At 40.6% G+C, this 21,496-nt stretch overlaps 4 protein-coding genes across 6 annotated transcripts; 2 read left to right on the top strand and 2 right to left on the bottom strand.

The window, feature by feature from the left end:
* Nucleotides 1-603: 603 nt before the first annotated feature.
* LOC139819617 (hemocyte protein-glutamine gamma-glutamyltransferase) lies at nt 604-7,519 on the top strand. The gene is made up of 8 exons (XM_071789102.1): nt 604-753; nt 2,226-2,700; nt 2,866-3,092; nt 3,396-3,997; nt 5,107-5,204; nt 5,441-5,731; nt 6,327-6,487; nt 6,631-7,519. Exons 2-8 carry the CDS (start codon nt 2,226-2,228, stop codon nt 6,913-6,915), a joined length of 2,139 nt encoding a protein of 712 aa, XP_071645203.1. The 5' UTR covers nt 604-753; the 3' UTR covers nt 6,916-7,519.
* On the bottom strand, nt 7,314-12,339 carry LOC139819615 (uncharacterized). Of its 2 annotated transcripts, none has more exons than XM_071789098.1 (4): nt 11,950-12,339; nt 10,116-11,226; nt 9,674-9,790; nt 7,314-9,599 (listed from the first exon to the last, which is right to left on the bottom strand). In XM_071789098.1, exons 2-4 carry the CDS (start codon nt 11,216-11,218, stop codon nt 7,631-7,633), a joined length of 3,189 nt encoding a protein of 1,062 aa, XP_071645199.1. In that variant the 5' UTR covers nt 11,219-11,226; nt 11,950-12,339; the 3' UTR covers nt 7,314-7,630. The 2 variants fall into 2 exon arrangements, with proteins under 2 accessions (XP_071645199.1, XP_071645200.1); XM_071789099.1 differs by having other exon boundaries at nt 10,116-11,222.
* Nucleotides 12,340-12,621: 282 nt separating this feature from the next.
* Rps6 (ribosomal protein S6) lies at nt 12,622-14,789 on the bottom strand. Its single transcript, XM_071789124.1, has 5 exons — nt 14,631-14,789; nt 14,018-14,222; nt 13,646-13,791; nt 13,062-13,262; nt 12,622-12,880 (listed from the first exon to the last, which is right to left on the bottom strand). The coding sequence occupies exons 1-5, from the start codon at nt 14,634-14,636 to the stop codon at nt 12,674-12,676; spliced, it is 765 nt and encodes a 254-aa protein (XP_071645225.1). The 5' UTR covers nt 14,637-14,789; the 3' UTR covers nt 12,622-12,673.
* Nucleotides 14,790-15,408: 619 nt separating this feature from the next.
* Impbeta11 (importin beta11) lies at nt 15,409-21,268 on the top strand. 2 transcript variants are annotated; one of them, XM_071789101.1, is made up of 18 exons: nt 15,409-15,548; nt 16,376-16,507; nt 16,730-16,830; nt 16,919-17,032; nt 17,132-17,538; nt 17,626-17,898; nt 17,975-18,136; nt 18,258-18,298; nt 18,388-18,570; nt 18,711-18,822; nt 18,904-19,124; nt 19,200-19,364; nt 19,439-19,631; nt 19,720-19,957; nt 20,030-20,126; nt 20,202-20,461; nt 20,780-20,921; nt 20,997-21,268. In XM_071789101.1, exons 2-18 carry the CDS (start codon nt 16,385-16,387, stop codon nt 21,099-21,101), a joined length of 2,937 nt encoding a protein of 978 aa, XP_071645202.1. In that variant the 5' UTR covers nt 15,409-15,548; nt 16,376-16,384; the 3' UTR covers nt 21,102-21,268. The 2 variants fall into 2 exon arrangements, with proteins under 2 accessions (XP_071645202.1, XP_071645201.1); XM_071789100.1 differs by lacking the exon at nt 15,409-15,548 and adding an exon at nt 15,559-15,769.
* The last annotated feature ends 228 nt before the right edge of the window (nt 21,269-21,496 follow it).

Raw genomic sequence — 21,496 nt, 5'->3', positions numbered from 1 at the left:
AACCACAATATAATCGGTTTAAAAGAATAATGACGCTGTCCCGTGCAACGAATTTCGCATATATAAACTTGTGATACTATTATAGCATATAAATAACATTTTAGGCATACTTTTTATATTACTTAACTCAAAATCGAAATTTTTTGAGTTGATAGCAGGGGTGCGATATGTCTTAAAATGTGAAGTAATAACTTTTTTTTCAGATTTGAATAATATGTACAGAGGCCAAAAGAAGGATAGTCGAAAAATTGAATTAATTATTTTAAAAAATCTATTTAAGTAATTTTTGTAATATTCGTAAATATAATTAAAGACATGCATTAAAAACACAAAGTTAATTCTATTTTTCTCTCATAATAGAAAAATGTTCTCTGCAGTTTTGATGGAAATCGTCGAAATATTTTCTATCTCTCGAAAAATTATATTTGATAAACCATTTCATTTTGAGTCATAAATAAATATTTAAGCGGTTATAAAATTAATCAATTTTTCATTTCCGTTCATAAACATAAAGTGGCGCGTTTTGAGTTCATATCGACTCGTTCACTCAGAGATCTAAATGCTACACGCGATTATTGCTGTAGTGGGGACTTTGCGGTTACTCCGTAGAGGAAGCTGTATCTCATATAAGACGTAGCACGCGTTTACGAACGTCAGTGCGTTTGCGGTGTAACTTGTAAATTGATTGTCGTTCGTGGTTGTTCTGTTTCGCGGTTTCTACAGCCGTTGATTTGTAACATAAGTGATTTTAAGGTAAGTTCAAATTTTATGTCTTTTATATAATAAGCCGACTAAGAGAGATTGGAAGCAAGAAACGATGATAAGACTTAATGATAAAATTAATTAAACATATATAATATATAAAATTGATTGCTGCAACAGCATTAAAAGATGGCAAGCACATTCACGACTAATAAAATATGTACTTATAAGTTTTGTAGATTAAATCCTTAATTATATATTACAAATCGTTATGTTTTATATTGAAATTAATTTGTATAAACGATGTAGTCCAATGGAATTATTACCGATCTAATTTTTTTACATCAATTTTTAAATTCCGTTCCCTATTGGTTTTATCTATTTTATTAATTAACATAAAAAAATTCGTCACGTATTTATATATTTATATATACAAAGAATAATATATAAAGCAAACTATATTATTTATTATACGTTTCAAGTTAATTTCGTGCTAAACTGCATGATTTACTTGAATTATTTAAATTTATTCACTTTTTATGGAAAAATATGAAAGATTAACCAGAGATTTAGTTTTTTTTATCTCCATTCTCCGAATATCACTCGCATTTTAAAATCTTGTTGTTCATCTATCCGTCCCGTTATAGCATTATTGTTGACAGTGCTGTTAATTATATATTATCAAACTGAGGTTCACTCATAAAAAGACCAAGACATCTTATTCGATTACGATATCACGAAATACAACTCGCTTTCAAAACAAGACGAAGAAACGTTGTGGCTTGCGCAACGCAACTTATTCATCAAATAAGGGGGGGGGGAATCGTCTCGAAATACCGGTTTCATTTCTACAACCGATATAATAATAATGTACGAGTGGTTTTCACGGTAATTCACCGGGTGCTCGAGAATGTGTGAGCCACGCGCGGCATGTATACCGCGATACAGGTGGAATCCCGCATTTCACCTGCGCGGTGATCCGGGTGAATCAGCGATCGAGGATCGAGGTCGCTTGACGCCGCTCTCCGATCGATCGCCCCTTTACGGGACACCGGATTACGCGGATTACGCACTCGGAATTTTTCCCGAACTTTTATGCAATGCCACCGGGTGAATCAATGACGGATACGGACCACTCATGCGATCCGACAATGAGGACACATCCCGGTTACAGCCTCGCTGTAGCCAATACCTGGGAATGAGATTGCAGAATTGCGATCAATGCACAGAATCATACTTCACTTCCGTATATAATCAATATCTTTAACATGACTGTTGATTTCTAACAAGAAGATTCATATCTCTCTCAACACATATGCACAATCTTGCGTGGACATTTTATTAAACTTTAAAGTAATTATAATTATAATATCACTGATAATTAAAAAAAATTAGGAATTAAAGTTTTCAGAAGAAGAACTAGTCTTCAAAATTTCCAAAACACATTCTGTTTTAAGAAAAGAAATTTTTATAAGTTAATATAATCTCGTAAGACATTTTATAATTTATCCTGATCTCTTCAGATGTCATTCGAGGAGCCGCTGATAGTTGAAGCGGTGTACTTGTACGAGAAGGAGAATGCCGAGACCCATCGCACCTTCAATTTTGAAATGGTCCACCAGGATCCCGCGATTCCCGTCCTCCGACGAGGACAGGCCTTCCACATGGCTCTGAGATTCAACCGCGAGTACGTGGACGAAACCGACATCGTCCGGCTGCTCTTCAGCTTCGGCCCGAACCCCAACGTGCTACGTGGCACCAGGGGAGTGAACACGGTCACCAGCAGGGAGACTTACCTGACCGATTTGGAGGCTTGGGGCGTTCGGATGATCGGCGCTCAAGACGGGGATCTGTCCGTCGAGGTCAGAAGTCCGATCGACAGTCCCGTCGGCGTGTGGCAATTGAACGTGGAGACCAACACCCTCGGTAGAAGACAAGCGCCGAATACTTACAGCTATGATAAAGATATCTATTTACTCTTCAATCCGTGGCTGAAAGGTACGCAAGCTTAATCAACAACAAGCAGGACGTTTAAAGATATCGCGGAATTTAAATCTGATAATCTCAGCGATAAATCTGATAATCTTCCAAATGATTGTTCTTATTTTTAAATAATTATAAAATATTTAAAAAATGTAATTAAATATATTAAATGTAATGTAGAGGATTTGGTGTATATGGAGGACGACCAACTGCTCGACGAGTACATCCTCAATGACGTCGGGAAGATATGGGTGGGTCCATGGGGTAGCTCCCGTGGCAGAGAATGGGTATTTGGGCAATTCGACGCGTGTGTGCTACCGGCTTGTCAGTTGTTGCTCGAGAGATCCGGTATCAAGGCGATTTCCAGAGGCGACCCGGTCAGAATGGCTCGGGCGATCTCGAGAATTGTAATATATCCTTACTTTATTCCAAACTTATTTTAGGATTGGCAATGACATTCGAATTATTATGAGTTTGCTCAGAATTACAAGTAATCTAATAATTCGGTTTTATGATTATTAATTAAATCAGGATGTATCGCATGATTAGTTATTCTTATTTTATCTGAAATAATTAGAAACGAAAATATCGCGACGTTTAGTTTATTTTCAAACTCGAAACGGCTATACATAGCAATATAGCACTTTTTTCACTTAAATAATTATCTTTAAATCGAAATCAAGTACAATTTCCTTTTCCACTGTTCTTAGATAAACTCTAACGACGATAAGGGTGTGATAACCGGCCGCTGGGACGGCGATTACAGCGACGGCACCGCGCCGTCCGGCTGGACCGGGAGCGTGCCCATCCTCGAGCAGTTCTGGGAGACCGGCAATGAGGTAAAATACGGTCAATGCTGGGTCTTCGCCGGGGTCGTCACCACGGTGTGTCGCGCCCTGGGGATTCCGTCGAGAGTGGTGTCCAATCTGGTATCGGCCCACGACGCCAATGCCTCGCTATCGGTGGATCGTTACTACGATTTAAATAACGAGGAACTCGAGTACGACCCGAACAATCCCATGGGCGAGGACTCCATCTGGAATTACCACGTGTGGAACGACGTGTGGATGGCGAGACCGGATCTCCCCAAGGGTTACGGAGGCTGGCAGGCCATCGATGCCACTCCTCAGGAACACTCAGACAACTTTTATCAATGTGGGCCGGCGTCGGTGGAGGCCGTCAAGGAGGGTGCCGTCGGTTACAATTACGACGTGACCTTTATGGTAGCGTCCGTGAACGCGGATCTAATGAGATGGAAGGAGGACCCGGAGAGCGACCTGGGATATTCCAAGATCGACTGCAACAAGTATCAGTAAGTACACGGTAGTTTTGCGTTCATTGAAAATAACGTTATATTCTTTGAGGAAAATCCTATTGAGATATAATTTTATTAAAGTTGTCATTAAATTATATTCAAAATTTAATAATGTATTCATTAATGTAAAACAAAGAAAATTGAGGAAAATCGTGAACCGGATAATAGATTCTTTGCCAACATTTGTTAAAATATTATACTGAAAATTTGTATTGACAAATTACTGTAAAATATACTGTATTATAGAGAAGATCACATCATTTATCAAAATTTGATAGGATTATATATTATCTGAATTTAAATTGCAAATTTAAATTTATGAGTTTGTCAAACTAAGTTTCTCGCACCGTTGAATATTACCGTGACAAATAAGCAATTATTTAATCAGCACTCTCGCGCGGAATCGTAGAATAATTAATGCCCCTCGAGAGCCTGTCCCAAGTCCCAAAGAACATCTCTCTCTACGTTTCATTCGATTTTTTTTTGTGATGATTTCATTCGCTGATCATTCACGCGGTACAAGCAAATTCGTCGCGGACGGAAATAGCTATGACAGCTACATATGAAGCGTGAAATGTATAAAAGCGAGTCGGACGAGTGAACGACGGGTGTACCAGCGACGGAAACGGAAAAGCGCGAGCCTTTTGCGCTATTTGCCGATCCTGCGATTCGCAATTACATCGTCCTTCGACGCGTCATAAAGCATGAATTACTGTGTACTCGCGATTTCCATAATTTCCGCGACGCCGAGGCGAACATAGATAATGCAAAGCGCAAGCATAAATATGACAGACTTGACGGTCGACTCGTTTAAGTTGCAAACGATGAACGTCTCCGCGTAATGGATTATATATCTATTATTCCGCACATTATTGTTTCTCACGCCTATCTCCGTCATGGGAGTTTCCAGAAACTCCACTTATATTCTTTGAATTCTTTCTCTATGATTTTTAGTACTAATTAATAATCCATGTTATGTATTAATTGTCAAATTATCACTTTCTTCTCGTAAAAAGCAATAATTGCTGATCCTGAATAATAAAAAGGACCTCGGCACGTTTCGCGCATGCTAAAAATCAAATGCAAAAATCAAATTATCTTCACAGCATCGGCCGAATGATTTTAACAAAGGCGCCGTGGATCTTCGATCCTAATGGAGACAAGGATAGGCAGGACATAACGTCGGTTTACAAAGCCAAGGAAGGTAAACGATGCAAGCAAATTGCCTTTTCACTCCGACGATTCATATTCTATTATAAATTTACCCCTAACACGACCAGTGAAAGTATTTGGAAATTTTCAGTAAAATTTGGATTATATTTCCATTAATTGCAATATTAATTCATAATTCATGTTACGTTAATTCGAGTCACTCCATAGTTTTCGTCCTCCTTTTACACGGCTGACTGTAAGCTCGATTTATCTCTGACCGACTTTTAGGCACCGAGGTCGAGAGGTTGACCCTGTACAGGGCGGTGCGCAGCACCGAGATGGCGAAGAGATTCTACTCGATGCCATCGCCGGGTAAAGAGGACGTCGAGTTTGATCTTATCGAGCTCGAACGCGTCAATATCGGCGAGCCGTTCGCCGTGACCGTGAACATCAAGAACAAGTCCGACGAGACGCGCACCATTCAGGCCATCCTGTCAGCCGGCAGCGTTTATTATACCGGAGTTAAGGCGAATCTGGTGAAGAGAGCGTCCGGCGACTTTGTGCTTCAACCGAACGCCGGTGAGAATTGTTTTTTATTTTTTTTTCTCAAACGCTCGCGGCAAGTCATTTAATGCCGCTGGAAATAAATGCTGCATTAATGTTAGAAGTAGATAGACAAAACGGTAATTTATCAATAAAGCGCCCATAATTCTTGAATCGTAATTAAGTAATCGAAGCTGAAGGATTATATGAGTTTAAGCAAGGCCGCAAAAGTAGACAAATGATTTTTTAATTATAATGTTATAATGGGATTTTAATCTATAAGGAAACACGATATTTACAAATGATTTAATATTGAAAATGGACAAAGTCGTTAAATTTGGCATTAAATTCGCAACGTTTAATTCGTTTTATTTCCATAACTAATGCTAATGTTCTATCATCAACGAGAAAAGCGACTGATTAGCTTTGGTTAATTTTGTCTCCGGAATTCCTGGGTGATGATATAATTTAATGGGCAATCATCAGCGAATAAGAAAAAATCGTGTAACTTTTTATATACTGCGTCGTTATCTAACTTCTTTGCGTTAATTGCCTCAAAAATAAACTACGCCATCTGTAATGTGTAATTTTTATGCTTAGATCACATAATTCTCAATTTAATCCATTACAGTGGAACAATTAAGGCTCAGTGTAACGGTGAATGATTACCTAGACAAGCTGGTGGAGTATTGCATTATGAAGTTATATTGTATTGCCACGGTCAAGGAAACCCGGCAAACTTGGGCAGACGAAGATGACTTTCAGGTTTTAAAGCCGAATATCGATGTTAAGGTATTGTATAAGAAAAACCAAATCAAACTGGGATTTTTTTCAAAATATAGACCACGTTATTTATCCAGTTTTTACACGTAAAAATATCTGAAGAGATTTCTCTCACTAAAGAAACTATCTCCAAACTATTTCTGATGTTGTAGATCGAAGGTGAACCAGCGGTTGGAAAACCATCGACCATCACGTTGAGTTTTAAGAATCCTTTGAAGAGAATTTTGACCAATTGCCAGTTCAACTATGCCGGGCCCGGTCTCTCCAGGAACAAGACCTTGGCCTTCAGGGACGTCGGGCCCGAGGAGAACGTTTACGTGGAGCATCAGCTCGTGCCGCAAAAGTCCGGAGAGCAGAAGATAATCGCCACTTTTACTTCGAAAGAATTGGTCGACATCACCGGTTGCGCAACCGTTGACGTCCTTGATGCCGAATGAATGGCTACGTGATGATTCGAGTTCATTTTCAAATGTGTAACATATCGCTAAGAATGCCAGGTGCATCCTGGTTGAATCATCCGATCAGCGTGATAACGTAGATAAAGAATTTCGGCTTTATCTGGATATTATACTACGTGAATAATGTTTAAGCAACGATTTTTACGAATTTGTCTCTCATAAACAATTTGTCAATTTTGAATGTTATTTGTAGTAGATATTAATCACGGTGCGATCTCGCTTCGCGTAAGACACTATTACTATGTCTCTCGATTTCAATAATATATATAATAATGACTTTTATTGAAAATAGTACGTATATATGAAATTGATGAGAAGTTAGCATTTTTAACACGCAGGATATATTATCGAACTAGCGTGAAATAAATAGTTCAACCTTTTTTTCCTTCCAGTATTAACCTTTTTATTGTTACACAGACGTTTTACAGTTTCATTGTTACTTTGCAGGAGAAACTTTTCGACATGCATTTTTTTTAAGTTTTCGTAAGTTTATACTTTTATATAACGCAAAACGTCCGATAAATGGATATATCTATAAAATACAATCGAATAAAATACAAATACAATAAAAAAATATAACATGTACAGGGAATATATTTATTGAAACCAAAGGGAACACAACTTAAACGAATATCAACGAAATCAATATCATACTATGCAGAGTCAAAAACATATAATGTAGATTACAGAGAGATTACTTTGTTGAGTCACATCGGAACGAAAATTGTAAAAACCAAAACACTACAGTACAGACGATGCAATAAATAAAAGAAATAAGATTTTCACGCGATATAAGGCAAGTTTCTTTAATCGCCACAGGAAGTGCCAAAGTTTTATTAATCGCTCCTTTCGTTCCAAAATTTTCGTTACTTCTATTTCTCCTCGATTGTATTTCTTTCAATATTTGTATCAGATACTCCGTGTCGTCGGAATCAGAACTTTCGTTTAAAGTCGACCTCGCTCGTTTATTTTCTGAAAGAACGTTATTTTCTTCTTCCTGGTCTATCCCAAAATAATCCTCTTTCGATGATCTCGAAAAACTTTCGAAGTCGCATATTCGATCGGAAGTACTGCCGCGCGACGAGTACGTTGAGAATCCGTCGAAATCTTCACCGTTGTTCGCGAGGTGACACATCGCTTCGCATTTCAATTTCATCTTATCTTCATTTTCGCGACTTGTGAAAGGGGTATGTATCCCGGGACAATGCCGATCATCTCGGAACTCCGACATTTCGTAATCTTCGTCCGTTTTCTCATTTCGTTTCCCAGATTCCTTCGACGTTAAATTTCTATGATATATAATGACTGCCTCGTGAAGATTGCGCGCGCGCTCTGCCGCGAGCTCAAAAGCAGCCATCACGTCGCTTGGTATACCGTCAACTTTCAATTCCGACGTGACCGTATCTTCGTCCTGGACGTCGTTTTCGGAATATTTCGTGATATCCTCGGAAGAGTGATGAGACACATTACAATCGTCGATCGTTAGTGATGGAGATCTTGTTAAAGATAGATTATTTACTGAAGTACTACTTGCGCCGTGATTATTGGAGCATTTTGTGGATTCCTGTTTATCGTTGTCAGTGTCTGTTTTATCGTCAGAATTTTCAAGTAAGTTTAAAGAAATTTGGTAAGCTTCCTCTTGTATAATCTTTTCTACTTCTCTAGCAGCATCATTTGTCGTTTTTGCCGCAATTTCCATGCTATCATAATTTTCTAATTTTACGCTCATCTGTGTATTCAATGTCTCTTTGCAGCCGTTGAGCGGAAGTTCCCTGTTTTCATTAGTATTTTCACTTTCAACATTAATTTCAATATGTTTAAGAGGCGAATACTCCGTATGAATTAGACCATCTAAAGTTGATTCACCTTCAATTGTACCTGTATCAATCTCTGTTACCGAACTTGTGAGGTCTATCAGATCGCAGGAAGGCTCCGTATGAATTGGACCATCTAAAGTTGATTTATCCTCAATCGTGGCTGGATCAACTTCTGTTTTCGAATTTATAAAGTCCATCAGATCGCAGGAAACTTCCACATCGTTATAAACGACATTAGAAGTATTGCATCCAATTTCAACTACATTTCTATTACAAGGCGATGTTTGTGTCGCGACAATTCGAGTCAATTTCAAAATTTCCTTCAGATCTTGGTCCTCTTCAGCGTCAATTTCTTGATCAGAAGGGAGATGTAACTCCGTCTGCGTGCAGATTGATCTTCGAGAAGGTTGATCAGCTTCATCCAAGTTTACATCTTTCGTAAACATATGTAGTTCGTTATTTTGCAAGGAAGTGTCGTGATTTGGCGACGTTTCGATCTCATTGTCGTCTTTCTCGTGATCGAAGTCGTTCACAGCGTTTTCCTCCGCGTCTTCGTCTTCTCTTGCGCTGTCGTTGATGATCTTTCTCAATGTGTGGATTACCTCCATGGTTCTTGCTCTCTTGCCACGAGTCAGGGTGGACGCAGTATGCTGCTCGACATTCGAATTGTTCGAGGATTCTTTCAGCACAATTGGTCGCGTTTGACAATGTCGCGATTTCGATTTCGACAGGGTTGGGTTCGCGTCATCGCGTTTATCTACAAACTTTGTGCCGATCTTCGTTCTCGACCATCTCTTCTTCGGCAACGTCCCTCCGCTTTGCAGCCTCTGCCGCTGTTTCGTTTCCCTATAATAAAATTACCATGTATAAACGTTGTTATCTTAATGGAATTATATATGTCGAGGATAAACGTCTCTTACGCGAGATGTTCGCAGATTTTCATCATGCGATTTGCGCGAGGGTCTCTGTTCTCTTTCATTAACATCTTGGACTGATTTGCTGATGTCGAGCTGCTCGTAGACTCGCTATTAGAGGCTCTAAAATTATAAATACAGAATGCATAGAATACGAAATCGTTCGGAGTCGAAGTCATTTTACATATTTGTAAATATTTTTTAACCTATGATATTTTTTTTAATGTTACCTTTTAAAACAAATTTAATAATAATTATATACATAAATGGAAACAGTAAAAACATAAAAATTTAGAAATAGAGATAAAAACTATTCAGAAATTATACAGAATGTCACTAAGAAAGTTCGCTAGCTTCAGAATAGTTTGCACATATAGGATGACAGATACTTGAAGAGCAACTTCGTAAACATGTAAGATAGAAAATAGTAAAAAAAGCTACATATTACTCGACATGTTCAGACGACGAATGTTTGTTCCTCGACGAAGCGGTGGATTTTTCGGTTGACTGAGACGACTTCTGTGATATCGGTTGTAAAGACGTTGCGCTTTCCGTAGCCCAAGTTTTCGAGACGCCGGGTGGTTTCCAGGCTCGCTGATTAGAAGCGACATTCCTTTGAAGAGCACCCTTCCTCCGGGCAATCACATTGCCGTTCATAGCTAGCTTATCGTTCGCTGACGAATTATCTCGCGGATTATCAATGTGTTTCGTGCTTTTAGAATTTTGTAAATCGGTACGACGCGCGCGGTCGACATCAACGCGTTCGTTCCCGGTTCTTCTGTTCGTCCAAAATTTCCGCGTACGTTTGCGATTCGTCGCGGCGTTTGCATTTTGCGGATGTATTTGTGTCTCGATCTCGGAGCAATCCTCCTTCGGAAAGTCGTTGGGTTTTTCTCCCGATTCTGTTCCGCGACGGTGAACTTCGACTTCGCAACGCGAGTCCGCCGGCTCCTCCTCGTCGCTCAAATGTAATTGGAGCTTATACGCGACGTCTACGATTGTACGATCTTCGGAAGAGACGCTAATGCTTTCCGAATGATCTCTCCCTGTACAGTTCGTTTCACCCTGAGAAGCATGTGAATTATCTGCGTGCTTTTCGGACTCGTCGACGACTTTTGTCAGTTCGCCGCGAAGAGTTCGGTTCGCCAGTTTAGCTGGACTGCCGGCGCATTTTTTGAGATCGTCGGAGACGTCTTTGATCAAATCGCTTCGAAGAGAAATGAGAGGATTCTCCGATCGACAAGTTTTGATTAGTTCGCTGTCAGTGAGAAAAACGGTCGCACGACGGTCCCGCTGTTGCTTGAGGATCATTATCATCATCTGCATGCTTCTGCTCTGCTTCACGATGTTACTTCGTTTCTTGTGAATTCCGCTCGATCTGAGAATGACGTTTCCTTGCGGCCTCTTCAACCCACTCACATCTTTCATCGACGACGACGAATTCTGCTTCGATTTCATCGGCGTCCGTCTTTTCATCAAGGAAGATTGCGTGTGGCTCGCGAAATGTGGCCGGGTGTGCGTTTCGCTCGTGGCTATCCCGAGTTTCGGCATCTTTCTGTCTTGAAAATAAATAAATAAATAAATATACATGTGGAACAAAGAGATTGTCAGTTTCAAATTTGTTCTCCTTAGTCGCATTTTTTAACCTTTTCTGCATATACTTAAATTAAAACGAGTTCTTAGATATTGCTTCTTGCAGTTTTGATGTATAATTTTTTGTTCTCTTTTCTCTCTCTTTTCAAATTCTAAGAACATGAAAAAAGTTTTCATAGATATTTTCTATATTATGTACAGACACTGATGGAATACAACTTTTAAAATTTTTGAAGAAATAGATATTATCAGAAGATTAAGATATTGATAAAGAGAGAGATATAAGTTGCTTTCCATTTACACTCAAGTGATCAGAGTCACTCAGTTATGTGAATATTTTATATATACTCAGGTAAGTCATTTACCTGCTTGTTTTGATGACAAAGCTATCGCATAACAATACAGGTCCATAGCCTCACTTTTAATGTAAGTTTATTAGATTCGTTAAAGCACATGGTCTCGATTGTGGATAAAAACTCAGTTGAATCTCACTTGCCAGCATGCAAAAAGAACGTGCATTTAACTGAATTATGACGTCACACGTGAGAATTATCTGAGTTTTGTAAATGGAAAGCAACTATAGATTAGATACAACAAATATCACCGACACAGTACAAGATACTTTTGCAGTGTACATTGACTATCTGAAAAAAAACAGAGGAAAACCAAGTAAAATAGAGTTTACGTACATATTTGAGTTCACTGTTACATAGGTTTTGGATCCTAGAACAGAAGAATTCGCGCGATCGCGTGTAGACGCTCGTGGAAAGATCTATACGCACGGGAAACGAATAAACCTTGCACGGACACCTTGAAAATAACGAATCAACGAGTCAACTCATGATTACGTTACGCACTGTGATCCGTGATCCCGTAATTTGACACATAAGCGGATTTGGGGACGTCTAACCGGCGCAACGTTAGGCAGATCGAAGCAGACTGTCGTTTGTTTTGGTATTGTTATGTTGATCTTCATGGACGTTGTTTGGGATCATTCGATACGCTGAATACGTATCGTCCTTTACCGAGATCGACCAATTGGCAGAAAGCAAGATAATATATATAGAGCCGGTTTACAATAATAAAATATTTATTTATATAAAAAAAGTTATCATTTCCATTTAAATTATTGTAGACGGAATTATTTAATTGTTAAAGCGAACAGCGTAATAAATTGATAAATTATTGAAAAATGTTATTTGTATGGAAAAAAAAATTGCATTTATTATTTGTCGTTATGCAGGATAGTTTAACCCTCTAAGGACGGGTATTTTTTAAGTATACTGTGGCTCATTTGCCACGTCAGTCTTTAAAAGGTTAAGGATATTGACATGATTCATGATAAACGAGAAAACTACAGATAGTTGAAACCTTGTTTATTGACGTGTAAATACATTTCAGGATTCAGCCGATTTACTGAACTTGCGCACCCCCCGCTGGTGCCGTCTGGGTCGAAGATTTGGATTCGCGCAATGAGGCGCTGCGCCTTCGCTTGAGTTCCTCTTGGCGCCTGTTCTTCGCCTCCTTCTGCCTTTGCGCCAGCAGCTTGGCGTACTCCGCCGCTTGCTCCTTGCGAGCCAGACAGCGCTTCTTCTTCAACGCCAATCTATGTCTTTTTCTCTGTAAGTATTTTTTTCACGTTTAAGAATATATTTAGAGTCGAAAAAGAATGAATTTTAATGTAACGATTGCATAATACTTTGATTCCCCTTTACTTAACTTGACAAATAATCTAATTTAATTTTAATTTCATTATTTTCAGGATATATTTATCGGTGCGAATTCTTCTAAGGTTACGTACCTGAAGAACAATTGGCGTGATCAAACGCTGAATCTTCGGCGCCTTAAACCGTTCCTTCTTTCCTTCTTTTTGGACCGGTCGTTTTACAACAAACTGCCGTACATCATCCTTCTTCGAGAGATTGAAGAGTTTGCGAATTTTGCTCGCTCTCTTTGGTCCCAGACGACGCGGTACATTCATGTCAGTCAATCCCGGGATTTCCTGCAATTGATTCATATATTATTGTAGAAAACTATTATAAACCTACTTAGAAATTAGTCTTACATTAGTTCAGAATAAATCTTAGTCTATATTTAAAACTCAATTCATTTTTTACTTAAAAAATTTAGAACCATATAACAAAATTTTGTTTCTGCTAAAAATTCAGATTGAACCGACAATAATGAAGAGGAAAAAAAATGTTTCGTTCGTACACTGAGAAAAAGCACAAGTAACACAGCAGTTTCCCAAATCAAAAAACGAATTTTATCTCCCATGCGTACGATAGTATCTCAAGAAAATTGAACATCTCGAATACACCCTGAACAGCATGGGTCTTTAGCGTTGAAACATCCTCAAAAGATACATCGCGATCGATCATTCACCTGTTTGCCCTTCCTGATGATGACGAGCGCCAGCACAGACAAATTGGAGTCTACGATGCAACCGCGAACTGATTTTCGCTTGCGCTCACCATCTCGTCGTGGTCTGTAGCAAGAGTGTCCCTTGGAAAGCAACAAACGCACACGACCTATGCCAAACAAATAACATTGCGTTAAAAGACAGTCTTTCGATGTATTAATCATGACGCAGATACGAAAAGTTGCAGAAGTGTTCCCAGTCTCTTTTACAGACTCAAGGGAACAGTGCCAAGATGACAATAGATTAAGAATAAACGAACAGTTTAGTGAATTATCTCTTAGTAACTTTTTATACATATGTTAATTGTATCGATGTAAAACGTATCGGGAACCCACCGTTTGTCAGAATACCCTGCTTCATGGGGAAACCTTGCTTGTCGTTACCCCCGGAGATGCGCACCACGTAGCCTTTCCATTCGTCTCCCAGGGCGTCAGCCTCGACCTCGGCGCCCATGCGCCTCTCGTAGAAGATTCTGAGCTTGTGCTCGTCCGAAATTTCGAACAGCTTCTGACATCCTGTCGCGGGATACGACACGTTCAGCTGCAACAACCAAATGCACATTAGAAAGGTCGCATACGAATACGCTCGAGACTTCTGAGATAGGCTGAAGTTAAATGAGGTTAGAGTTTCTTCCACGGAGTACAGCAGCCGGGAAAAAGAACACTTTCTCGGAACGATGTATCTCGCGCGAGTTGTTGGTTAAAACAATGGGGAGACGCGTCGTAATCGCGTTACACGGCAATTAACGCGGTGAAAAACGTCCGCACGCTTCACCCGCCGTGCCGTCACCTGACGCCGACGCTTATTTACGGTCGGTGTTGCGCGCGGACGAACGCGGTCTTGACAAATATACGAACGTCGCCGTGTCCGCGGTGCTTCTTCGAATCGAAGAGGATCGGTATCTCGCGCGAAGGACGCGCGATTCCTACGATTTTCGCAGATTCTTACCTTCATCGTGACACGATTTAAACGGTGCCACGAGCCATGAACAAAGGAGAGAACGGGAGAGCGCGCTGTCGCCGGTGCTGCCGCCGAGTTGACGAGCGACTGTCGCGCGTGCGCGAAGCGCGGCGCGCCACCGGATGTCCGCCGCGCGCCGGTGAAACGCCACGAGGATTCGAATTGAACGGAAAAGAGGCACGCTCCGGAAACGAATGCGAATTCGGCGAATCGCTGCTGGAAACGCACATGGTCTCTCTCGACGTAGAGATTCGCGTCTAATTCTCTCCCTGTTTCCTCATCCCGCATTTCTGTCCGCGTCTAACGTATTTTTAACATTGCTCGATAATATACAGCAGGGGCGATTTGTATGTCGAATAATAATAATAGTAATAGTAACAATAATATAACAATAGCAATAGTAATAGCAATAGCAATAGTAATAGGAATACGTAAAATAGAAACTAGATACATTCGTCGATTAATTTACACCGGCGCGATTGGCGAAAATTTCAGCAACGTGATTCACCTTTCCCGTTTTTTTTTCTCCACGTGTGAAATAATAGGGAACGATGCAACGGTCCACTATAATCGCATTTACGAGCAACCGCGCGGGTGTCGGTCGCCAAGTTAATAGTCGATCAAGCTAATCGGAGTTTGATCGTTCTTTATTTCTCCGCATGACGTATGGAGTACATACATACACGCACGCGCCCGACAACTGTCACTTAATCGCGGGCGGAGAAAGGGAAAGAAAAAAGGGAGAAAAACGAGAGGAGAGTCGACGCGCAGCGCAAGTCGAAGAAGCGGCGCGGCGCGGTGACCGGCGGGATAGGCGGCGCGGGGCTGCGTGGGGCGGGGGCGAGGAGGGAAAAGGGAAACGTTGCGCGCCGCCGAAGGTGCCGACCGACGACCGACCACGTACACGTACGTACGACGTCGCGGCGCGGAGCGTGTGTGTGTGTGTGTGTGTGTGCGCGGCACTCTTCGGTGGAGTGTGGACACGATAGAGAGACAGAAAGAGTGGGATCTCGCCGGAGGATTTTCGTTATGTATCGATTTACTACGTAAATACTCTACCTCGCGCGCGAACGGAGCGGCAAATGGAGCACGCGGAATGAGAGGCTGCGGCACCGGTTGCGAGACAGGTAGACGACGTTTCGTTCTCTCCCCCTCTCCCCCGCTCCCACGCGCGCGCGGCGCCGAATCGCGCGCGTCTCTCTCTCTCGTCTCTCGTCGCCCCCCGGGTACCTTCGTCGGAATCGTCGTTCGTCCCCCGCCCGGTCCGGTGTTCCGTCTCCGTCGTCGTCGCCGCCGCGAACGTCCCGTATAGGTTAGAGGGCACCTCGCTCACCGGAACGACCGAGACGACGACGGTGATCGGGTGATGACGACGTTGATTCGCGAGCGAACGTGAAATGATGTAACGAGACTCGCGTGATCGCCTTATCGTTTTCCGTCGGGGTACGCGCGTCCCCCTATTTCGTTTTACGTGGACCCGCGCGACGCGACGGCTCGTCCCGCGACCACATGCTCGGCGATTCCCCCCGGAGCGCATACTTCTCGGCAACCTGCGTCGCGGACGACGGTCGACCGCAATCGGGGTCGTCTTCGCGGTTTTTCCTGTTCGAGCCGAAACGACGGCATTGCAACGTCGCAATTGCGACGTTAGATAATATCGCGCCGGGAAACGGAGATATTCGTTAAGGGCGAGAGAATCCGGGGCATGTAATATCCGCTGATATTGTGTACAGTAAGAAGACATGGAAGCCGCGGTGATAGAAGTTCTACGACAGGCGGTCAGTCAGGATCCCAATGTTCTGAAGTCTGCGGAGGAAACGCTGAAGCAATGGGAGACTCAGCAAGGATTTTATATAGCGTTATATGTAAGTCCTCCTATGCTGGGAACGACAGCATTATTATTTTTTTACAGGCTTATATTTTCTATATTTCCCACGTACGTATTGGATTTATGGAACGTCACGTGGGGGACAATGATGTATTTATGCAGTGGATATTATTATCTTTTAGGAATATCTTACATATTGTTACATATTTTTTAGCGTCGATCTGAAACTTATGACTAATCACGCAAAAATTGTTTTTAGAATGTTCTTTCGAATCATTCCTTGGCTATTGAAGTTAGATGGATGGCTGTAGTGTATTTGAAGATCGGGGTTGAGAGATACTGGAGGAAAAATGCGCCAAAGTAAGAAGCAGGGAGTTGTGTTGTACAGAAATGAGATATTATTGCATTTACGGCAGTGTATGCTTAATAATGCATACTGTTATTCTAGCGCAATCGAAGAAAATGAGAAGGAATTTCTGCGACAGCATCTGCTCATCAATTTTGAAGAACCTATGAGTCCATTAGCTATACAATTAGCAGTTCTTATTTCCAAGATAGCAAGGTAACATATATAACGTATAATATATGTAATATACGTTGAAATACTTTATCTCTTTATCTCTACTGTACTAATCTTTTTATTTTGCAATTTATTTTACAGGTTTGATTGCCCCAGAGAATGGGGTACGCTGGTACCAACATTGCTGGAAGTCATAAGGCAAGAAAATCCTTTGGCGCAGCGTCAGGCGTTATTAACGCTGCATCACGTTGTCAAGGCTCTGGCGTCCCGACGCTTGGCCGACGGACAGAGGCTCTTCCGAGAATTGACTGCGACTATGTTCAATTTTATTCTAAACCTATGGAATACTTATACCGAGTCCTTCCTGATTATGGCGTCTAATGGTGCCGACGTCAATCAGACACAAGAAACCTTAGAAAAAGCACTTCTACTATTAAGAATACTTAGGCAACTGATCGTAAATGGTTTCTCTAAACCATCCGAATCTCAAGATGCCATGTTGTTTCTGAAAGTCGTTTTCGAGCGTGCAAAGACCTGCCTTGAGTGTCGTTAGTACTCTACTTACTGTTGGTTTAAAACAAACGTCTACTCACATGTGCATTATCTCATATTGTTCTGTTTCTTTTTTTTCTTAGGAAAAACTTTAGCCTCTAGAGGCGTGCAAGTGGATGTGTGCGAAAAGTTTATAATACATTTGACCAAAGTTTTATTAGGAGTCTTAGAGACTCATCCGTTTTGCTATGTGGAACTTATACCGACTTCTCTAGAGTTCTCTGTTTTTTACTGCTTCACAGAAGCTGGCCAAGCGTTAGCATTTGAAAGATTTATTATTCAGTGTCTAAATTTAGTAAAAACCATTTTATTGTCGACGTATTACAGAAGACCAGCGAAAGTTATGTTATTGGAAAGTACGTAAGCTTTTTTTTCTTGTTCGTTTACGTGATGTATTTCATATTAATGACCATTCTTTCTTCATCGAAACAGAGACGAAAGATAAAGATCCATTGGTTTTGAGGGCGTGCCAATTAAGGCAAGAGTTTTTCACACCGGAAACGTTAACGGAGATTTGCTCCAGGCTTGTCACGCATTACTTCCTTTTGACACCTGCGGATCTTGAAATGTGGGATACCCATCCAGAAAATTTCGGTAAGCATGGAATTTATATAATAATATGTATTTCAAATTGTATTCAGAATAATATCATATAAGATGAAAACGTAATTAAAATATAGAAAAAATAGGATATGAAAGGTATTGATTGTTTCAGCTATTGACGATGGCGGAGAATCATGGAAATATAGTTTGAGGGTGAGTAATCGGAGATATTGTAAAAATTACTGAAATAAGTAAGTATTCTATAAATGTATTGTGTAATGTAAATGTATGTTATATTGTAGCCTTGCACAGAATCCTTATTTTTGGCAATCTTCCATCACTTTAGAGATGTTCTCGCCTCGGTTTTGGTTGACTTGATGCGGCAGCATCACCAACCTGTCGATCCTAACAATTTACACGCAATTCTAGTGAAAGACGCGGTGTATCGCGCAGTTGGTCTAGCCGCATTCGATTTGTATGACGAGGTAAGAGAATAGTATTTCAAGAATTTTATATAAACGTTTAATTGCTCTAGGGGTATATTCCGTTTCACGCATGATGCGCATAATGCATCATTTATCCTTGTTCATCGAATGTTAATTGTTATTGTGTCTTTATGCCACAGGTAAACTTTGATCAGTGGTTTTCGACGACTTTAAAAGAGGAATTGAAGGTTCGAAATAACAATTATAGGATTATTAGAAGACGCGTGTGTTGGTTGATTGGCCAATGGACGAGTACGTTGAAAATTTCACTGAAAAATACTCAAGACAATTGATTGTTCACTATAAGTTATTTGCGAATTTTACTTTTTGCAGACATCAAGTTAAGTGCGGGATTAAGGCCGGAGTTGTACAAGCTCATGATAGAAGCATTGAATCCCGAGGAGGACTTAGGGGTTCGTTTAGCAGCGAGCAACGCCTTGAAACGGGCAATTGATGATTTTCAGTTTAATCCGGAGGAGTTTACTCCTTTCTTGGAACCAGCCTTTTCTTTACTTTTCGCACTTCTTAAAGAAGTAAACGAATGCGATACAAAGGTAGGCGTGAAGAGCTGGCATTTATTTTCTCTTAATATTCTCGAGTTGTTTCTTACAAGTTTTTCTATTTCTTAGATGCATGTGTTGTTTGTGCTATCGTTCATTATCGAGCGTGTTGGTAGTGGAATCAAGCCGCATGTCGGTGCACTCAGCTCGTATCTACCTGAACTTTGGCAGCAATCTGAGGTATACAATATGCTGAGGTGTGCCATAGTATCGACTCTGATACACTTGGAGAAGGTAAATGTGCGATATTTATTAGACCAGTAGATGAATGCTGTCGCGATCTTTTTCTAATGCTGTTGTATTGACAGGCTCTAGGTTCGGAAAGCGTTATTCTGGAGCCATTGGTGGTGAGCGTCGTGGCTCTGAGTGTCGATGTTAATCAAGAGGGACACATTTATTTATTAGAGGAGGGATTGGAACTGTGGATAGCTTTATTGGAAAATACACCTACACCGACGCCAGCTATAATGGATCTTTTCAGAAATATGCCAGCGTTGTTGGGTTAGTGATACGAGTTTTCGTTGTTAATAATTGTTAACGGGTCGTAATGATTTACGACGATGTCAGCTTTCCTCTCTGTCGTTTTCAGATCAAACCACGGAGAATCTGCGTTTATGTCTGTACATAATTCAAATGTACGTATTATTGAGTCCACAAGATTTCTTTACTCAGAGGGGTTCGGTGGTCATCGAGTCGTTGAAAACGCTGCTCAGTGACTTGCGGTCGGAGGGTAGGGTGATGATGCTGAGATTATTTGAGATTTGTCTCAGAACTTCTCCTCAACAGGGCGCGGAACTGATAAAGCCCGTTTTGCTAAAGATATTCCAGTAAGTAAATGTTTCTGAAAAATATCTTTGTGCCACACGGATATTTAGATATGTGATGCGATATGTTAACAGGAGTGTTTACAATAGCGATGAATATCCATTGGTCATGACCATGAATCTGTCTATCGTCGCGAGAGTTTTACTAGGTTCCCGTGATATTTTTGTACAGGTAAAAAACATTTTATCTTGACCACGATTTTCTTATATGTACATGTTCGTCCAGTAATGAAGAATATTGTCGCAGGTAATCAGCGATCTAGCGCAGAGTATAGGAACTGAAACCAGAGAAGATGTTGTACTCGGAAAACTGGTACACAGTTGGGTTACCGCAATGCCGCTGGTGGCTCAGACCGAAAGGCGCAAGTTACTAGCCCTCGCGCTGTGTTCGCTCCTCGGGGCAAACAGTCCACCCACAGTTCTCGAATATTTCCCGCAGATAATATCGAACATTGTCGAGACGCTTAACGACATCACAAAGTTTGACGATTCGGGCTATCCTGTCGAGTAAGATTCTTTTTTGTGCGCATATTAGTTGGAGCAAAGGCGCGAGTCATAACGCGAGATCTTTTCCAGTAATTAAATATAACCGCTAGTCATAATGTCTTAATCTTATAACATTTATTAACAAACTTGGATAACCGTTATTATTTAATTTTTTAAAATTCCATAATTACGAATTGTTTTTATAAAGGTTTATTGAAAAATATTTCAGTATTATATTTACTTTGGTATCGTAATTACTTTAATTGAGCGTATAAGATTTTTATAAAGAAAGTGGAATAGTGGACTTTAAAGTGCATAACAGAGCGAAAATTGTTTTAGCTCCTTAATGATCGCCGATCAGACCAGCCCTTCGTGGTACGAGGATGTGGATTATGAAACCGAGCATGCTCAACGCCAGAAGAGACTCGTCTTCAATGATCCCGTACACAGTATATCTTTGAAAGATACGCTCCAAAGTCAGGTGAGAATCATGAACGTATTCTAGACTTTTTGGGGATAGTTGTCCAAAGACTCAAGTCTTTTTCGAAATTGTTAGCTGATCACGCTGCGAGGTATAGTCGGTAATCATCAGTTTGACCAATTGATGCTCACCCTCAACTCCGAGATCGACGAACAACTCAAGGACTACATATCGCTGTGAGGAAGAAACAAGATCAAAACCGCAAATGCAGGATGTTTTCGACAAATGCTACATAAACGTGCGAAGCTTTATGGCGCTCTTCTGTAAAACGGTACTATTTTATTGTATAATACTACCATCTGTTTCATTGTATTAATAACGATAATAAAAGTAATCTTGGCCTTGTTTGTTTCTGAAGCTTATAATCTCTGACTCCTCGGGATAGTGACACAGTGATATAATATTTTCTCACTTAAATACACGCGATTGTGCAGACTCGTGAATTAAACTCAGATTTTGGCTTCACAGACGATTGTTCTATACCATCGGTTTATTTCTACCAACATAGATCAACTTTAATCTCACGTTTAACTTACTTTTTATCTTCCAATTTTCGGAATTAAGAAAAGACAGAA

This window comes from Temnothorax longispinosus, chromosome 9 (genome assembly GCF_030848805.1).
Source record: "Temnothorax longispinosus isolate EJ_2023e chromosome 9, Tlon_JGU_v1, whole genome shotgun sequence".
Classification (NCBI taxonomy): Eukaryota; Metazoa; Arthropoda; class Insecta; order Hymenoptera; family Formicidae; genus Temnothorax; species Temnothorax longispinosus.
The sequence above is the reverse complement of the archived record's forward strand: the minus strand, read 5'-3'. Positions and strand labels throughout refer to the sequence as shown.